Source organism: Primulina huaijiensis, chromosome 18, assembly GCF_012295235.1.
Source record: "Primulina huaijiensis isolate GDHJ02 chromosome 18, ASM1229523v2, whole genome shotgun sequence".
NCBI classification, from domain to species: Eukaryota; Viridiplantae; Streptophyta; class Magnoliopsida; order Lamiales; family Gesneriaceae; genus Primulina; species Primulina huaijiensis.
Window position 1 is genome coordinate 7,857,384 of NC_133323.1, and position 21,300 is coordinate 7,878,683.

Here is a 21,300-nt window from a genome sequence, read left to right on the forward strand (position 1 = left end):
TATAATCATCATATGACTACCCATCTGTATGTTTGGACATCTCTATGCCCTTACCAAGAAACGCAGTACACAACATCTGTAAGAAACGCAGTACACAACATCACAGATGCTAGTCTCGAGCTCAAGTGACCTTTATCCACGTTTTAGGCGGCTGAATCGACTAGGAACGAATTTAGATCATACAGTGTTTACAAATGAGTTTCAACATCGAATTACGATTCATTTGTATTAAAGTATAATCAAGGTCTTTATCTATGTTTGAAATCATGGGTATACAGATAAAGAAAAAACAAACCATGAAATAATGAATTATATTAAAATAAAGATTGTTCTTTACAACTGAGTCAATAAAATCCCTAGTCAACAGTTGACTTGCAGGGCATCTACTCTAACAATTGCATCAAAGTATGCGTAGTTCCTTAAAATGCTATTGCCTCGATAAAGCATTTCAAGCAATGCAACAAGCACAAAATACTGGGGGATCATCTCCTTCTATTAGAAGGATAAGAGGCAACAAAGTTGACCTTCTCCACTCTGAAAGGTTGAGTGGATTCATCTGAGACACTGGGCAACCTTGAAACACTCCCCCCTACCTTTTCTGGAATTTGGTCCGATTTCCTCTATCATGTACTTCCATCCATCAATCGGCTTCCTTCGGCTAAATATGTGCGTTTTTATAAAGCTAGCAATCTGAATCATACCAAAGGTTAAAAATAAAACAGAGGAAGACTCAGAGAAGGGGAGGGGGAGAGGGAGTGCACTTTGAAAACAAAATTCAAATTTTATTTCTAATTTAGGAGAATGCCTACACATAAACAACACACCTATACTTTAAAACAGTTTTCAGTATACCAACCTGGAATTTATTGAATGCGATTCGACGCTCAAATTCTTGAACCAGAATATTTTCTTCTCTTTGCGGCATATCCCAGAGATTTCCTTCTGGTGTTTTTGAAATTGTTTCCCAACCATCAGGCTTGTTCTTGAACTCAGAACTAGGGATTTGCGAGTTGCCCAAATCAGTGTGAGCAGAATCAAATATCCTGCACTCATTGAATTCAGTGAGTTCAACTCCATTACTCTTGGTTCCCCAAAGTTTCTAATAAATAGCAAATTTCATCAAAGCCCATCAATATAAGAGCACATAGATAAGAGCTTTCTAACGCCTTCTTGCTTTAGAACTGTGAAAATCAAACACATAAACGTACATATTCATGGCAGAAAATAACTCCGTCAGATGTTTGCCTGAGCAAAATTTCCATACAAAATTAAGTGCTTCCTTGATTTTTCACATCTTTCAAGCTTTCGTCAAATATTTTGGTCAAACCAACAATAGACTTCAACCCGGAAGCTCATTACAAAGAACTAGTCCGTAAGGTCGAAGAGTCACTCAAATTAAATAGCACATTAGCACACCAGAAGTTCTTGCAGAGTCCATGTGAGACTCAAGCCTTGCCCGCAACACAACATGCATATAGCAATTCGGTAGAACCTACAAATTAAGGGTAATCCTTATCTACCATTCTAACCCCACCCTTGTGCTGCACTCTCTCCATAACACACACAGACATTTAAACCGTAACAAGTGAGTCTAAATAAAAGGCCAAAGAGATTTTATATCACAATATCAAGCTACTCCATTCATGAATTGGTAACCAATCTATCTTATGATATGCTTATGAAATGTGCAACCAAGACAGCGAATTTACCAGCAAAAATCCTTCTTGCTCAATTCATTCACGTCCAATTTCTGTTGGCATAATTCAAGAAACATTAAAAAAAAAAGCAGTAAATGATTAACATCATTGCCAAGCAAATTCCATCTGCTCGTAAAACTTCAATATTGATGGGTAGAAAATAAGTGACATACTCAGAGCAGCTGTCTAGCAACTTTTCGATATCATCGCCACCTGAAACGAAGTTCTCTAATTTAGCTTCCTCCTGTTTCTCAATCTCCTTCACCCAAAGCCCAGAGTGTATTTTCCGCTTCTTCAATCTGTAATCCCTCTTCCCATTCTCCAGGCTATACAGCGAACAAGACGAGGTTTTCGCATGCGGTCCTCTTTTGTGACCGTTTTGCTCTTCCTTTGATCCCAGTTGTCGTTCATTTCCTCCACGAAGGCCTTGGTCTCGGTGTAGATTTCTTCCTTATGAGATGGAAGGGTGGTATTACCTCCTCTTTGATTGGTGGTGGTGAAAGAGAAGGAGACGTCGGACTCCCAAGGGGCTCGTTCTGATTTGCCGGAGAGATCGTCGGGAAACCATGCTGTCTCCCACGCTTCGTTCCACTCGTCCTCTCCGGTTCTGATGTTTTTTTGGGACGACTGGTGGATTGACGTCGCACGGCAGCGGCGGCACTAGGGCGGTGTGTTCTGAGAATGGCTGTGAGTCGCCTGTGAAACGGATTCATTCTCCGAATGTGGTTTGGAAGCAGTCGGGTCTCTTCAGAGGTCTATTCGGGTTTGGGTTGATCCTCGATAAATAAGCCCATTATGGTTTCGGCCCAAATAAGATACATAAATAAGATATCGTTTAATCCCATTAAACCCTTAGTCTGCCTCCTTTCTACTCCGATCGGCGACCGCAGATCGACGGGCTGAGATTCCCTCCGGTGGCGGAGAAAATTTATGGTTAACGTTTCCTTTTACCGAAATTGTAAGCTTCCCTTTCTTTTCCAAAAAATAGTAAATGCATATGTAAATATATTCCTTGATGCGTGCATTTGTTCTTCTTTGTTGGGGGCAGTAATTATATTTTTTGTCATTTTTGGTTTTTCGCTTTATTTGTTGCTGTTTATATATCGAATATCTGGTTCTGATCTTCTTATGAAATACATTTATTTTTTCTTGCGTTTAGTCGTATTGATTCTTCAATAATTGATAATTTTTTTATTTAATTGTTCTGCCTAAAGTGTAGATTTTTTATTTAATTGTTCGACCCATCCACTGATTCTATAAACACAGTCCCTCTAGGACCATTTATCAAAAAATTAATCAATGTCTTATTTTTTTATCAGTCCACTCATCTGCCATCAAAGTGCATCCTTATTTAACATGGTCATCTGTGTATTCTTTCCACATCAATTTTGTATGTTCTAACTCTTTTTTTTTAAGCATGTAACTCTGACTTCATGATAAGTATGAGGCTTCATTCCACAACCAAATTGTCTAGCAGCTTCAATAAATAGTTTAAAACTATCATAATTCATTGCATTAAATGGAATACATGCATCATACATCCATCCAGCCAGTGTTATGAAAGGCGAGCGTCTGGCTACGCCTACGCGACAGGCGCAATTACCCAGGCGCACGACATTAAACAAGGCGCGCCTAAGGTCCAGGCGCGCCTGTGCGCTATTGCCATATATGTTATGATTCGATGTATATAATTCAAGCAACAAACCAAATCCATGTTTAATGTTTTAAAAGCCCTGTAATCTGCATGTGTGCGTTCTTCTCCCTATCGGCCTTTCAAATTCTTTTTGTGTATGCGCACCGTCTTTTCTCTACGTCTCAAACTCTCTGGTTCTGTTCGCCTCTCTGTGTGCTAGTGTGCTTCATCAAACTGTGCTAGTTTGCTTCTTCAAAAAATGTGAGTATGAGAGACATGGCTTTGTGGCTTACAATATAGGATTTATAGTATTTGGAGTTTGGACGTGATTAAGAAAAGAAAAGCTTACTGAGTCCTGACTTGAGTCACTTCTGCCTTACTGTTGCTGTAGTTTTATTATTAGGATAATTTACAAATTACAAGCCAAACACAGTGTCTCAACTCTCTGTTACTATTGCTTGATGTCATGATTGGTCTATTACTTTATTCTCTACATTGGTGATGAAACTACAATAAATTTTTAGTCAACTAATTCTTAATTTAAATTTCACTCCATTTTTATTCTTAATGATCATTTATAAGTCAGTGTTTGTTATCACGTCTAACCCCAGCCACGAATATCAACTTTCATTGCTTCCCGGATGATTGGATTAATTAATAAAATGGTATTTATATTTTTAATTTTTTATCTCAGCAACTTACTGCAGAATTCTAGAATAAAGCCTGTTCTTGTAGATAAAAATGTCAGATTCTGAATCACAAGCCCTTCAAAAAGATCCAGCATAGAATTATGCAACATTAGAAGACCCAAAAAATACCAATAAAGTGAAGTGCAATTTTTGTGGGAAAATAACTAATGGTGGGATTTATCAGCAAACATCTCCGTTGGAGGCAATAAGAATACTAAAACTTACTCAAAATGTCTATAGCACGTGAAAGAAGAAATCGGTTCTTGTATGTCAAAAAAGAAAGAACTGAAAAATCAAATGGACACGATTCCTCACTTTGATGAAGTTGTAGAAAAATAAGAATATTTAGAAGTTGAAGATGATGTACTACCGGCAAAAGAAAAATGACCTAAATCAGTTTCATTTGGTCAGCGTTCTAATTTTGCACCTGATTTTCCTGGGAATAAACTAAAACAAGCTGGTTCAATAGATTTATGCTTCCGACAAGATGTTGATAAGACTGTACCGCAAGGAAAGAAAAAAGATGCAAAGACATCGAAGTTGTATAATGAAAATAAGAAGAAACTGATGGAGAATGCTGTGCTAAAGTTCGCTAGATGGATGTATGATGTAGGTATTCCTTTTAACGCCGTGAATTATGATAGTTTTAAACCATTTATTGAAGCTGATGGACAATTTGATTGTGGATGAAGCTCCCTACTTATCATGAAGTTAGAGTTACATGCTTAAAAAAAGAGTTAGAACATACAAAATTGATATTGAAAAATCCACGGATGACCATGTTAAATATAGATGCACTTTGATGGCAGATGGGCGGACTGATAGAAAAAATAGGACATTGATTAATTTTTTGGTAAATGGTCCTAGAGGGACCGTGTTTATAGTATCAGTGGATGGATCGAGCTATTCACACGGATGCGAAATTGTTTGATTTTTCGACAAATATGTGCAACAAATTGGGGCAAAGAATGTGGTTCAAATTGTCACTGATGGTGCAAGCGCAAATGTTTTAGCTGGTATGGTTTGAACTTTTAAATTTTTATAATAGTTATATCACTTTATATAAAATTATTGTACTATTTAAAATAAAGTTATAACTTCTAATGTGTAATTTGTACATTGCATTTAAATTTTAAAGAACAAGACATCATTTGGAAGCACAATATACTCACTTATATTGGTCTCCATGCGCTGCTAATTGTTTAGATTCGATGCTTGAAGATTTTTTTAAACTTCCTCACTTAAAGAAGGTATATGAAAGGGCAATGATGGTTAATGTATATATATATATATATAACAGGACCCCAGTTTTAAACATGCTGAGAGAATTCACGAGACAGAAAGATATGGTTAGAGCTGAAAAAACTCGTTTTGCAACTACTTTTTTGACTTTAAAGCGATTTCAAAATCACAAGGCGAGTTTGAGAAAAATGTTTACATCTGAGAAATGGACCACTAATAGATTTGCAAAAGAGGCACCAGGTAAACGGATAGCAAAGATTATACTTATGCCTTCATTTTGAAATACAGTCGTTTATGCTGTTAAAGTGGGTGATACTGTGGTGAAAGTTTTTTCGATTGGTTGATGGGGAAAAAAATCCTCCAATGGGCTATATTTATGAGCCAATGGATCGAGTTAAAAAAGTTATTGCTGTCTCATTTCATGACAAAGAGGATAAATATGAAGATATTTTTACCATAATTGATCATAAGTGGACTATACAACTCCATCAACCTTTACATGCTCCTGGACATTTCTTAAACTTGGAGTTCTTCTATTCAGATTCTAATATAGAAAATGGTAATGAAGTTGTGATGAGTTTGTATAAATATCGCTAGAATGTGTGAAAACGAGGAGCTACAGGATAAGATCATGGACCAATTGCCAATGTACGGAAGGGCTGAAGGACTTTTTGGGATGCCCATGACAGTCAGAAAAAGAAACAAAATCACCTGGTAATCAATATTTTATGATAATTTATATGCAATAATTTTAATGTTCCATTTTTTTTTTATTTTTTTTCAAAATTACAAGAAGAATGGTGGTTGGCTTATGGGTGTTCGACACCCGAATTGCAAGTGTTTGCGGTGAAAGTTCTTACCCTTACTTGTAGCTCATCTGCTTGTGAACGAAATTGGAGTGTGTTTAACACGTGAGTACTAAGTAGTAGTCTCTAATGAAATATCAAATAAATTTATTATTTTAAAGCTAAAATTAGTTGTATCAAATATTTGCAGCTTCATTCCAATTGAATAAATAGATTGGAGAAAAAAAATTGAATGATTTGGTTTATATCAAGTATAATAGGACTTTGAGGCGCCGATATGATATGCGCGATAAGATTGATCCATATTTCTTTGGTTGATATTGATAATAGTAATCAATGGTTGATGGGGGAATTAAATAATAATAGTGGTGACGAAAATGATCTCGTGTTTGATGATGATACTTTGACTTGTGGTGAAGTTGGATGAGCTTCTAGGGTTGATGAAGATGCCTATAATTTTAGATCTTGAGGTCCATCCTCTACAAAAGAAGCAGCGGCTAGTACGAGTACATTAAATACGTATAAAAGAAGATCTACTATCTATTGTTATAACAATGAGGAAGATGAAGAAATTGATTTGGGTGAAAACGATGAGGAATCAGAAGAATACAAATCTGAAACTTCAGCTCCTAGAGATGATGATGATACAGTTGGGGAGGATGAAAATGAATTTGATGATTTATATTTTTAAAGTTTTTTCTTTAATATACTATGATGCACTTACGACTTACTAATGAATTTTAGATGATTGAAGTTTGTTCTTTGTTATGATTTTATGCTACATTATCTGTTAATGGATTTTTATTTATATTATTTGTTATCTTTGTGAAAAGTATTTAATTTAAATAGTATAAAATACTTTATATATGTTGAATTTTAAAATTTGTGTTAGGTGCGTTTTACTTCGATAAAGCGTTTTGCCTCGCGCCTCATGCCCAAAGCATCCTAGCGCTTTAGTGCGCCTTGTTCCCCAAATAACTATGCATCCAGCGAACTTTTGCACCACATTCTCCCTCAGTTTCTTCTTATTTTCATCATACAAGTTCACTGTCTTTGCATCTTTTTTCTTTCCTTGCGGTACAGTCTCATCAGTAAGACCCTTGTTGGAAGTATAAATCTGTTGGACTGGCTTGTTTTAGTTTCTTCTTAAAAAAATCAGGTGCAAGATTAGAACGCTGACCAAATGAAACTGATTTAGGTCGTTACTCTTTTGCCTATACATCTTCTTGAACTTTCAAATATTCTTGTTGTTCTACAACTTCATCAAAGTGAGGGATCACATCCATTTGATTTTTCAGTTCATTCTTTTTTGACATATAAGATTTGATTTCTTCTTTCACGTGCTCTGGACATTTGAGCTAGTTTTTGTATCCTATTGCCTCTAACAAGAAGTTGCTTATGTAGTTAAATCTCACCATGAGTTGTTTTCCCACAAAAACTGCAATTCATTTTATTGGTATTTTTTGGGTATTCTAATGTTGCATAATTTCATGCTGGATTTTAGAAAGGCTTGTGATTCAGAATTTGACATTTTTATTGTCAAGAACATATTTATTCTAGAAATCTGATATAAATTGCTGAAACATACAAAATTAAAAGTATAAATACAAAGTATAAAATATAAATATATTGCTGAAATAGAATATATTAATGAGTTCAATCATCCGGGAAACAATGAAAGTTAGATGGCTGGGCTGCAAGAATTCCCAGAGGCTCTATGACGTACATGAACTGTACTTCTGTAACAATCAGAGCATATATTTTGCATTGTGAAACAATAGATGCCAACAAGAATACCGATAAATAAATGGTATGAGAAATCCCACAATGAAACATTAACCTTCATGGATAACTGCTCGCACGACATATGGAAGCAACATGTAGTCCACCTTCTGGTTAAATCCTATATTGTAAGCCACAAATTCATGTCTCACATACTCACACAATATCAATTGGTGATCATGATATCATTATGATAGTATGACTGACCACGACTACAACATTGAGATATTTCCGCTTCTAAACTCATTTAAGGGTTAATGGAGATTTCATGGTAGCAGCTATGTGGTGTTATGATTTTTGACGAAGCACACTAGCACAATATTTAATCACTTAATTACTTTATGGAGGTAGAAATTTACCTTGATTGGAACGTTCGGCAGCGTAGAGGAAGATGAAGATTTCATACGCAGACATAGAGATAGATAAGTGCAAGACGAAAAAGAATTTGAGACAGAGAGAGACGCACAGAACCTGAAAGAATTTGAGATGGAGAGAGGCCGCTGCACACATACACAGAAAGAATTTAAGAGGCCGCAAGGGAGAAGAACGTACACATGCAGATTGCAGGACTTTTTAAAACAATAAATTAAACAGGGATTGTGTTTGTTATTGGGATTTAAAACTAATTGGGCTTGAATTATTTTATATCGAATTGTAGCATATATGCCACAGGGCGCCTTTCAGCAAAGTAGACGCGTGCTTGTTTAAGGTGTTGCACCTGGGCAGGTGCGACTGTCACCCAGGCACTCGTTTTTTTATAACTACGTGCCTTCGTCAATAAAATGCAGTTGTTTGCTATCATGACTAACTTCTCATATACTGCTGCAGGGAGGAAAGTGGTCAATGTGCTATCATTTATGGTGAGGGTGGACTCCCATAAGCATATAGATTTCTCCCTTACAAGCCCTTTTGGTGGTGGCTGCCTCTGTCAGAGTGAAGCGAAAGAACCAGAAGGCAGCTGCAAAGAAAGCTTCTGGCGGCGACAGGGATGAGGATGATGCTGCATGGAGTGATGAAGTTAATTATTTATCAAGGTGATTTCATTAAAACTGCAGTTTAAGTTCGTTTTCTATTTGCTATCTGCGTTCATCATCAAGATACATAATTGGTATTATTTTCTTAAGCTTCTGTAGACTTCCGACAGTGGAGCATTATCTTCAGCCAATTGTCGAATGTATTGATTCTTATTAAATTAGTCAAATTTTCCTAGAAGATTTGTTGGTGTGTTTCGTAATTTCATACGAAATCATACGCACTTTTCTCTCTACAACTTATCATGACTAGTTATTGGCTTGCATTTCTATCTTTCACGTGAATAAGAAACGCATGCTCTTTTTTTTTAAAGAAAAAGTTTGAAAATACACGAATCATTGGTCAAAAATGTTAGAATATATTATTGTTAGCTCTTAAGGGTAGATTAGTCATTTTAATCTTTTTGTGTTTACCCTAGCTCGTAAAGATGATTCCCTTCAGTCGATTAGTGTTCAATTGGATGGAAAAAATTATTTGTATTGGTGTTATGAAGAATTTCTTGCGTGGGAAATCGAAGTGGAGCTATGTCACAGGTGTGTGAGACAAGCATACAGACCAGATGAACCCTGATTATGCTGTGTCATTAGATGTTTGGGAGGCAGATAATTCGAAAATTATCACGTGGATTAATAATTCTGTTGCGCACTCAATAGGTGCTCAATTGGCAAAATACGAGACTGCTAAGGAGGTTTGGGATCATCTGGCACGCTTGTATACACAGTCTAACTTTGCCAAATAATATCAATTGGAGACAGATATTCGTGCCCTTCAGCAGAAAGATATGAGCATCCAAGATTTTTATTCTGCCATGTCGACACTCTGTGATCAATTGGCATTAACAGAATCTGCAGAATTTCGAGCATTCTCACCTTATATTGCTCGGAGAGAAGAACAGCGTTTGATACAGTTTTTGATGGCACTTCGGAATGATTTTGAGGGTCTGTGTGGGACGATTCTTCATCGCAACCCTCTTCCTTCTGTTGAATCGGTTGTGAGTGAATTGTTAGCTGAAGAGATTCGTATTAAGTCTCACGTTGACAAAGGGACAATCCCAATTACACCATCTGTCTTTGCAGCTCCTCAACGACCTCAAGTTAATCACCAAAACAGGTCAAATACGAAGGTTTCTCAAGATGAGTGTGCTTTTTGTAAAGAGAAGGGGCACTGGAAAGCTCAATGCCCACTATTGTTGAGTAAAGGAAAAGTGCAGCCGCAACAGCAACAACAACGATCACACAACACTCCATGGAAACCACAACAACAACATCAGCCATCTCCGAACACTCCATGGAAACCACAGCAGCAGCAGCAGCCATCTCAGAACACTCCATGGAAACCTGGTAATCCATCAAACCAGTGGACATATTGACCACCCCAGTCTAACAATGCAGTTGTTGCACAGTCTTTGGATCCGTATTTGTTTGAGCAGTTTCAACAGTTCCTCGTTCACAGCCTCATGCTATGTCAGCTTCTTCACATATAGGTTTGTCATCCTCTGGCACTTCAGGTATATCTTCGTCCATCTGGGTATTGGATTCTGGAGCATCTCATCATATGTCTCCTGATTTTTCATCTTTTACATCTTTGTCTCACAATTCTTCCATTGAAATTGTGACTGCTGATGGTACACCGATGCCATTAGTAGGCATTGGTTCTCTTGTTACGTGTTGTTTATCTCTTCCTGATGTATACTATATTCCAAGTCTTACACTTAATCTTGTTTCGGTCAGCCAATTATGTGAGTTTGGATACTTAGTCTACTTCTCTTCTTCAAATTGTTATGTGCAGGACCCGCGATCCCAGAGGCTGATTGGGACAGGCCGTAGACAGGGGGGACTTTATGTTTTGGATTATCTCAGAGTACCAGATGTTGCAACATCTAGTGTGGATCTCTCTTCTTTTCGCTTGAGTCAGTCGTCTTTTGTTTTTTATTTATGGCATAATCGTCTAGGACACGTTTCCGCGTCTCGTTTGAATTTTTTAGTTTCTACAGGAGCACTAGGAACTTTGAAAAGTCATGATATTTCTGATTGTAGTGGTTGTAAACTTGCAAAATTTTTGGCATTATCTCTTTATAAAAGTCTATCTTTTTCTACCACTCCTTTTGATCTTGTTCATTCAGATGTGTGGAGACCATCTCCTGTTCTCACGAAAGGGGGTTGAGATATTATGTTTCTTTTATTGATGATTGCACTCGTTATTGTTGGGTTTATCTGATGAAACTTAGGTCTGATTATCTTGCTATTTTCAATGACTTTAAAGCTCTTGTGAAAAATCAACATTCAGTTGTCATCAAGTGCTTTCGTTGTGATTTGGGGGGTGAATACACTTATAATGATTTCTCGCGTTTGCTTGCTTCTGATGGTACAATACGTCAAACCTTGTATAGAGAAACCCCTGAACAAAATGGTGTTGCAGAAAGAAAACATAGACATATTGTTGAAACAGCTCGCTCCTTCTTACTGTCTTCTAATGTTCCTATTGCATTTTGGGGTGAAGCAATTCTTACTGCTGTTCACGTGATCAATAAAATTCCAACTTCACACAATTCAGGTTTGTCACCCTTTGAAAAAATGTATGGTCATGCTCCTGATTATTCTTCATTACGTGTTTTTGGTTGTGCCTGTTTTGTTCTCCGACCACAGATCGTGCACAATAAGTTGTCTCCACGCTCTGTTCTGTGTGTTTTCCTGGGTTATGGTATTCGTCAAAAAAGGTATCGTTGCTTTGATCCGATTAGTCACAAACTATATGTCTCTCGTCATGTTGTGTTCCTTGAACATGTTCCATTCTTTTCTATACCTGTTAGTTCGCATAATATGACACATGCAGATCTTATTCGTATTGACCCTTTCACCTCCGACGCCGACGAGACCTTGCCCACGACCACACCCGAGACTCCTGCTCCTCCAGATCCCCCTACGACAACCCAATCTTCTCCTGGCATCGCGGATAATCCTCCACTCCGTCAGTCCACTCGTGTTCGTAAGTCTACTTGACTACCAGATTTTGCTTACTCATGTTATTCTAGCTCTTTTGCTTCATTTTTTGCCTCTGTTCATCATCTCTCTGAGCCTTTATCCTATAGCGAAGCTGTTGGTAATCCACTTTGGTAGAAGGCTATGGCTGAGGAACCGACTGCTCTTCATCAGACTCATACATGGGATTTGGTTCTGTTGCCACAAGGAAAGCACACCATTGGCTGTCGTTGGGTCTACAAGATCAAGACCAAATCTGATGGATCTATTGAACGATACAAAGCTCGTCTTGTTGCTAAAGTCTACTCTCAGAAGCATGGCATGGATTATGAGGAAACATTTGCCCCTGTTGCTAAAATGACGACAGTTCGTACTCTAATTGCTGTTGCTTCTGTTCGTCTATGGAAAATCTCTCAGATGGATGTCAAGAATGCCTTCTTGAATGGTGATCTTCATGAAGAAGTTTTTATGGCTCCTCCTCCTGGTGTTGCTAACCAACCTGGTGAAGTTTGTAGACTTCGTAAGGCTCTTTATGGTCTGAAACAACCTCCTCGTGCTTGGTTTGAGAAATTTTCTGTAGTGATTACTTCGCTTGTGTTTAGTCCTAGTCGTCATGATTCCGCATTATTTGTCAAGTGTACTCGTGCAGGTCGTATACTTCTGTATTTATATGTTGATGACATGATAATCACCGGTGATGATATTGATGGTATTGAGGCTTTGAAGTCTGAGTTAGCTCGCTGCTTTGCTATGAAGGACTTAGGTTTCCTACGTTACTTTCTAGGAATTGAGGTTGCTTATTCTCCAAAAGGTTATCTTTTATCCTAGTCAAAGTACATAGCAGATCTGTTTGAACGTGCACGTATAACTGATAACAGGATAGTTGATACTCCTCTTGAGACCAATGCTCGGTACTCTTTGTCGGATGGACCTCCTTTTCCAGATCTTACCTTATATCGTACTATTGCTGGCAGCTTGGTTTATCTCACAGTGACTCGTCCAGATATTGCACATGCTGTTCATGTAGTAAGTCAGTTTGTCACCGCACCAACTACAGTTCATTGGGCTGCTGTTCTTCGCATTCTCAGGTATCTTCGGGGCACTCAGTTTCAGAGTCTTTTGTTTCCTTCTACTTCCTCCTTAGAGCTGCGTGCATACTTTGATACTGATTGGGCTGGCGATCCCACGGATCGTAAGTCAACCACTGGTTTCTGTATTTTTCTTGGAGATTCTCTTATCTTTTGGAAAAGTAAGAAACAAGTTGTTATCTCTAAATCTTCTACCGAAGCCGAGTATCGTGCTATGGCTTCAACCACTTACGAGATTGTTTGGTTACGTTGGTTGCTTGCGGATTTCGGTATCCTTCTTCGTCATCCTACTCCGTTATATTGTGATAATCAGAGTGCAATTCAGATTGCACGCAATTCAGTTTTTCATGAAAGGACAAAGCACATTGAGATCGATTGTCACGTCACTCGTCATCATCTCCAGCTTGGCACCATCACATTACATTTCGTTCCTTCTCCTCTGCAGATAGCTGATATGTTTACCAAGGCACATTCCGCTTCGCGCTTCCGTTTTTTATCTGAAAAACTAGCAATGCTTTTAGCTGTAGCATCGTGAGTTTAAGGGTAGATTAGTCATTTTAATCTTTTTGTGTTTACACTAGCTATATAAACATATTTCTTTGTATTCCTTATTCAGTTTTACAATACCGCGATTTGAGCTTTTCGCTCATTCTCTATTTTTTCAAAAACTAGAAGGACATTAAGCTCTTATAAGTTGTATTAGGAAAATTTAAGGATCGAATTCTCTAGTAAAACTATATTGACTTTCATAGTTAAAATCACCGTGATACAAATTTTCGACCCATGCTATTTATACACAAGCGTACGTTCTGATAGTAATATACAATCACAGCTCTATAACAATTCAATTTTTCAATGCAATAAGCTCTATAATGTTTTATAAATCATTTAAATTTCAAAAATCGTCGCTAATAAGTGATGGTTTTTTTATAATCGTCGATAATTTTTAGTAGATAACCGTCGCTGTTTTTAAAAAATAACAACGGTAATTCTATTTTTTTTAATTTTTTTTATAATTTATTAAAAAAATAAAATAAATAAACTCAACCCTATTCACTTTTGTTGTAGATGTCACGAACATCGTTGCTCGAATACTGAACCTCTTCTGTTTCACTTTCACTGCTGTTCAAATCAATTTCATTGTCGTACATAACATTAACATCGACAAGATTTTGAGACGTCAAAAGAAATTGAGTTCCATTTCATGACGTCCACTTTCGTTGATTTGAAATGCATCGTTCGCATCAATTTGATAATGCTCAGTATTTGACTCAACATCAGTGACATAAGGTCGTCTACGTAGGCTACTCACATACATCTAATCTGATTCAGCTCTCTCTGTTGTTGGATAAGTCAAATACACAACTTGCGAAGCTTGCGTAGCAAACACAAATGGTTTTGTAGTATCACAGATTCTTTTTTCTATTGACATCAACAACATTGTATTTTTTGTACATGCGTGTACACAAGCGAGGATGAGTATCAAACCAGCAACACTTGAAAAGTACAACTTGTTTCATCGGTAGACCTGAGTATTCAATTTCAACTATTTCTTCTATTTGCCCATAAAATTCTGTCACATTTCCACTACTCATATGACCACTCACTTGAAACCCCGAGTTATTTGTAGCTTTGAACGAAGTATCATGCACGGTGTGAAAGTTAAATCCATTGATGAAATAATCTCGGTAAGTCTTAACTCTTATCAAAGGACCTTGTGCAACTTGTTTGATAATTGGATTTTGAAATTCAACATTCAGCGAGTTAGCCTACAAAAAAAGTTCAAAACTTTAAATCGCATTATTATTAGTTTATTGAAATATGTAAATAAAATTAAAAGTGTCATTTATACATATTGACGAAACCATTGAAATAAATTGTTTTGGATGTACGCCTTGACTGAAGAGTCATTCATCTCTGGATTTTCCATACGGATGTAATTCTCGTACATACTACAATGCATAGAAAACAATTAAAAATCTGAAATGAGTGTTTATATTATTTAATTAATGTTATACATAATACCTGACAAATGGCTTTATTTCATTACAATTGAGTAAAATATATGTTGAAACTGCATAATATTCTTCATTTGTTAGCCATCATGATTTTGCAGCTCCAATCTTCTTACCACGAGTGCAGAATATTGAAAGAAGTTCTGAGTTGTTAGTGTCAACGTCTGTGATTTCCTGACCTTTCCCAGTTTCCACTTTCTAGTGTCAGCTGAATCACTGAAGTAATGCTGGCAGAATATGGCAGCCTCATTAACCAAGTAAGCATTGTATATTGAACCATCTACTCGTGCCTTGTTACGCACAGTGTTTTTCAATATACGTAAATATCTTTCAAAGGGATACATCCACCTAAATTGTACAAGACCCATGATGCGTGCTTCATAAGATAAATGTATGCATAAATGCTCCATCGAGTAAAAAAAACTTGGCGGAAAAATATTTTCTAACTTGCACATTATGATAGAAATTTGTTCGTTTAAACGCATCATACACTTTGTTTAACATTCCGCATTGTTAAGTCTGCAAAGAATAGACTCAACTCGGTAAGAGCCTCCCAAACATCTCGTGCTAATAACTCTTTGAATACAACAGTTAATAGGAATTAGTCGCTGCATGAATACATGACAATCATGACTCTTTATACAAAACATCAGCAACTTGTTCATGTCTATACAATGAGACATTTTAGAAACATAACCATCAGAGAATCTAACTTCTTTGAGCCATCTAAAAAGCACTTGTCGGGCATGCTTGTCAAGTGTGTAATTTGCTTTTGGATATTTGCCGTCTGTTGTAGATGGATGCAACTCAGTTCTAAGACCCATCTGAACAAGATCGCTCGTGATTTGGCATTATCCTTCGTGCTCTCTTGAATATTACAAACAGTATTAAAGACATTGTCGAAGACATTTTTCTCAATATGCATGACATCCAAGTTATGTCTTATAAGGTTCGTACTCTAATATGGAAGCTCTCAAAAAATACTCTTTCTTCTCCAACCACATCTCGTCAAGTAATATATTTTCTTATTGATTGTGTCAGAGCCAATCTCATACGAAGGTCTAAAACCAAACTCGTCGAACTCATTGAGTAATTCATACCCATGTTTATTGATAGGAGCCGACTGTAACACTTGTCTGAGGAACATTGTCTTATTGTGATGCAGTGGACGATCTTCAGGTAAAAACTTCCAATGATTGTCGAACAATGATGTCTTGCCACTACATGGCAAAGTAAAGGCATCTGAATCTGACGTGCAGTGAGTACATGCTTGTTTTCCGGCAATGCTCCAACCAGACAACATTGCGTATGCGGGAAAATCGCTTATCGTCCACATCAAAGCAACCCACATATTAAAATTTTGTTGTGTGTGAATGTTGTACGTGGAAACACCGTTACACCACAAGGATTGAAGCTCAGCAATTAACAGCTGAAGGAATACGTCCAGTTTGTCTTTGGGGTTACTCGGTCCAGGTGCAATCACAGACAAGAACAAGTATTCGTCTTTCAAACACATCCAAAGTGGTAATTTGTATGGAGTAACAATGACATGCCATGAGGAATGCTGCTAACCACTTTTTCCAAATGGTTGAAATCCATCTTTCGATAGTCCTAATCTCACATTCGGTTTTTTGATGAAAAAGATGGATGAAAAGCATCAAAATGACGCCACGCTGCATAATCAGAAGGGTGTGTCATAGTGTCACCGTCAAAATGGTGTTCATTATGCCAACGCATATGTTACGATGTAGCTTTCGAAGCATACAACCTTTGCAAACGTGCGTGATTGGAAAATAACCCATGTCATTGTAATTGCGCTCGGACATGTTGTGTTCATATTTCATCTTCAGTAACCGAGCGAGCACAAACAACACAAAATGACCGTGTGAATTTCCATCCCAAATCTCTTTCTCAACTGATTTAATGGTTTCATACAATGATTTTATATAACTGTTTGGACTTGCAGGACCTTCGGGAACAATATTTATTGTAGGATTTTCTTTATCAAAATTTTCATTCTCATTTTCAGGGTTCTGTTCAAAGTTAAAATTTTCTTCAATAGTGTCAAAAAAATTCGGAAATGTATTTGTAGGAATTTCGTGGTGCAACACGATACGAAGATGACAAAGGAGCCTCCATATTAACATTAAGATAAAACGGATGAATGTATTCCTCTCCATGAAAACACCAATTGTAGTAATTCTGTACAAATCCGTAGCGACCTAGATGTACCTTAACGGTATTTTCATCTAAATATATTTTGTTCTAACAATTTTTTTCGATTGCAAGGACAACATATTTTTCCATTCAATAAACACTCAGAATGATTAAGTGCAAATGTTATAGACGACTCTACATCAACACAATATTCACTCGTTAGAAATCCATTCTTCAACCGACGATACATCCAATTTCTATCGTTATCCATTTTATCCTAAAAAAATAAATAACACATATATTTTATTGAATATTTTATACAATTATTAAATTTTTTATCATTTAGTCATTCGTTAAACAGTTTCATACATGCAATAAAACAAATTAAACTAAATATCATGATCTGTAAATCTGAAACACGTTCCAACACTTAAATAATTAACATATGATATAAAAAATTCGAATCTAAACAAAATATAACCATATTAAAAATATGGAATTCCGAGCTTATTACCTCAGGAACGGAATGTAATCTTGTCGCTACGGTCCGCAGCAGCACGACGATATACAAAGCTGGAAGCGAAACCAGAAATCGAACTGGCACTTAAAAATGAACTTGGCGAGCGTATATTTATAGGCATTTAGCGACGATTTTTGATAAAACCGTCTCTATGAGCTACATATTTATGAACTGTCGCTAAACAAAATCATCGCTAATTAAAGATGATTTACTAGACGGTTTTCCAACACTTTTATTACAACCATCGCAAATTTTTAAATGACGACGGTTTAAACAAAAATTGTCGCAAAATTTAGCGACGGTTAATACCTATTTTTTTGTAGTGTTCCAATCCAATCGATTTTTTTCCATTTATAAATAATGCAAAATATTGGCATTGTTTTTTATAAGCACCACAATTTTGAAGCCACGTATCAATAAGAAGCTTATAGTTGATGGGCTAAATATTTAATTATAATATATATATATATATATATATATATATCTGTGTGTGTGTGTGTGTGTTTACGTTTGAAATGTATATATATATGTGTGTGTGTGTACTTTTGAAATGTATGGTTTACACAAACTCCAAACAAATTATATATATGTGTGTGTGTGTGTGTGTGTGTGTGTGTTTACTTTTGAAATGTATGGTTTACACAAACTCCAACTAATTTGTTTGTTACGTATTGATTATTTGGAACAAATTGTTAAGAAATCACAATTTCTTGTTCCTAAAAGCAGCGGCACTTTGTTTTGCAACTTAGATTGATTTGTATCTATCTCCCTTGAAAACAAGGTAGACCCAATCCTCAAGATCCCCTAGCCTTTCTTATGTAACATTTTTTTAATTTGTGAATCATTATTCTTGTGCCAATCAAGAATAGCGCGTGGATCAGTCACGAATGTTTGATGGTATAATTGATATAATAATTCAGAAAATATATTTTAAATATCAATACTTTGTCTTCATTATACGAAACACACTGAGAGCTCGTTAGTTCTAATATTTCTATCATTGATATCAAAGTCATAGTTTGAGATTTTTATTTATTTTATTGTGATTTTAGAAAATCTTTATCAAATTATAGCGTTTTACAAAACTTTATATATATGGGCGGGGAGCAACAAAACAAAACTCTTCTGATCAAATCAAAACAGGAAAAATTACAGCCACACAAAAAGATAATCTTTATTTATTTTTTCTTTTTCTTTTTAATATTTTCATTCAAATTGACAAGAGACATTTGTAAAGTTCTAGGGCTACACAAGCTTCCAATCACAACGCTTAGTTTCTTCTACTATTCTTAAAGTTAATTTCGGGGGTCATAGTCAAGATTATTGCTTCCCTCTCTTGCTGTCATCATGTGTACGACAACGATTATTCTTTTAACCATTGGCAACATATTTTTTGTTGATTCTAAGGTTAGAAATGTGGGGGGTTTTGATATTATACTATTTAAAATATCGAAAGATTATCAGTAAAATTATATCGTTACCACAAACTATATATCGTTTTTAATTTGACCTGAAAACCAGATTCGACATATCGAGATACTCGGACGACAGCATCTTCGTGGTTTGACGAGTACTCCCCGTTGAACCTGAAATGTAGTCATTAAATGCTGTGGTCTGATAAAACATTTTGTATGTGCTGAGATGAGAGGAGCAGAATAAACACAGCACATGGTTTCGAAGATGATATAACTGATAACTGACTCCATATGTGTGTTATACGTCTCTGTGTATTTTGTGTTTGTTTGTGTCTGTGGTTGTATGTGTCCATGTTAGGGTAATATAACGTTTGTAGTTATTACAGCCAACATGGGTTGTTCTATATAGATCTTAATTATTAGGTAATCTAATTAGTTAATATTTAGTCAAAATTTGGTCCTAGTGAACAATGTTTTAATATGTGTTCTTGCACATTTAGCCCTTTTTTTTCGTTGGAATACTGAGATGATGCTGTTAGATATGCTATTAATGTCCGACGCTACGTCAGCATTTCAGTCTGAAAAAGAAAATTTATTGTAATAATATCAAGTTTTGACTGATTAGAATATCAAAACACTATATAGATTTCAGGGTAATTTATAGGACAAATTTTTAAAATTTTCTCCACACACACACACACACACACATAAATATATTTATTTAGAATTAAGATAAACTTTATTTTTCCAACATATAACAAATTGCCACAAAAGTTAAAAGGACGGGTAGCAATCAGGTATTGATTTCACAACTACAAGGTATGGACATTTAATACGTCTCTAGTGGTTTAGTTTGACTTGAAATGTGGTCATTAATATGGCGGTTCTATTAAAAATTATAAAGACTGAAGTAAAAGATATTGAAGATATATGATATATGATTAGGGGTGGAAAAAAATATCGAATTTTCGATATACCGAGGTTATCGTATCGAAAAATATCGAATTTATCAAAATTTTTGGTATACCAAAATTTTCGGTACGGTATGGTACCGATACCGAAATTTTCGGTATGGTAACGGTATGGAATTTGAAATTTTCGGTATATACCGAAATAATATATATAAATTTAAAAATATATTTTTTTTTATATAAAGCGATATATATCGATATTGTACCAAAATAAAGAATTTAACTTCTATTTGGACTCATCATTTTGGAATAGTCCAAATCAAAGTTCAGTTAAACAACTCCACTCATAATTGAGAATTTAAACTGTTGAGAAGTCTTATCTTTATAACCTAACTTTAGCTTACAGCTAGCTAGAGGACTGGATGCTGATCTTCGATTTGTTGTAAAGCTGACAGGCTTCAGAAATCACAAGACCTCAGACATTGTTGCAAAGATAGCGGATGAAGAAGTCGCACATGTTGCGGTTGAAATTTATTAGTGTTTATTGATGTCTTTGATCTCCAGACACATGTTACGGTTGGTATTTATTGTCTTTATGGATTTGTTTTGTATATATCTTTCATGAACTCTTTGACTGTCTTGAGAGATTTGTTAAGTATTGGTAATCATTGGCTTTGAAATTACAAGAGAATAAATTTTTTATATATATTTTCGATATGACAGTATTTTACCGATACCGTACCGACTTTTTGGTATGCCGACTTTCGGTATACCGAAAAATCGATAAGGTAACAGTATCATTTTTCTCATACCGGTATTTTCGGTACGGTATAAGGTATCCGAAATTTTGGTACGATATATTGTACCGACCACCTCTATATATGATAATGTGCAGTGTTTTAAAAGTCATAGGAAAATATATGAAAAATTATAAAGAGTGAAGTAAAAGATATTGAAGATATATGATAATGCAATAATAAGTTTCAATTATTTGAAATATACTGTTAATACTAACTATAACTTTTGATATAATAACAAGCGTTCAATCATGTCGGCAGATGTACATTTAATGAGGCGGCAAAGAAATTGTTTTCCATGAAATGTATTAAATGTGCTATTTGTCAAATTTGGCGGAAGTTTGATACAGGATGGAAGACGCGTTTCTTCCCACGGACAAAAGGCTTTATAAATAAAGCTTCCTCCCCTCATTCTGAAATCATCTCTTCTTCAAGTTTTCTTTCATCCTATAGCATTTGAGTGCTTAGTTCTATAATATTTGTGAGGTGTTTTGTTCTCCTGTATTAATAGAGTGTGTATTCTCTTTGAAAACTCAAT

At 35.9% G+C, this 21,300-nt stretch overlaps 1 protein-coding gene and 1 pseudogene across 1 annotated transcript; one reads left to right on the plus strand and one right to left on the minus strand.

Moving 5' to 3' along the window:
* Nucleotides 1–411: 411 nt before the first annotated feature.
* On the minus strand, nt 412–2,410 carry LOC140964687 (protein GAMETE CELL DEFECTIVE 1, mitochondrial-like; annotated as a pseudogene).
* A 10,353-nt stretch (nt 2,411–12,763) lies between these two features.
* LOC140964689 (secreted RxLR effector protein 161-like) lies at nt 12,764–13,482 on the plus strand. The gene is made up of 2 exons (XM_073424559.1): nt 12,764–12,770; nt 12,851–13,482. Exons 1-2 carry the CDS (start codon nt 12,764–12,766, stop codon nt 13,480–13,482), a joined length of 639 nt encoding a protein of 212 aa, XP_073280660.1.
* The last annotated feature ends 7,818 nt before the right edge of the window (nt 13,483–21,300 follow it).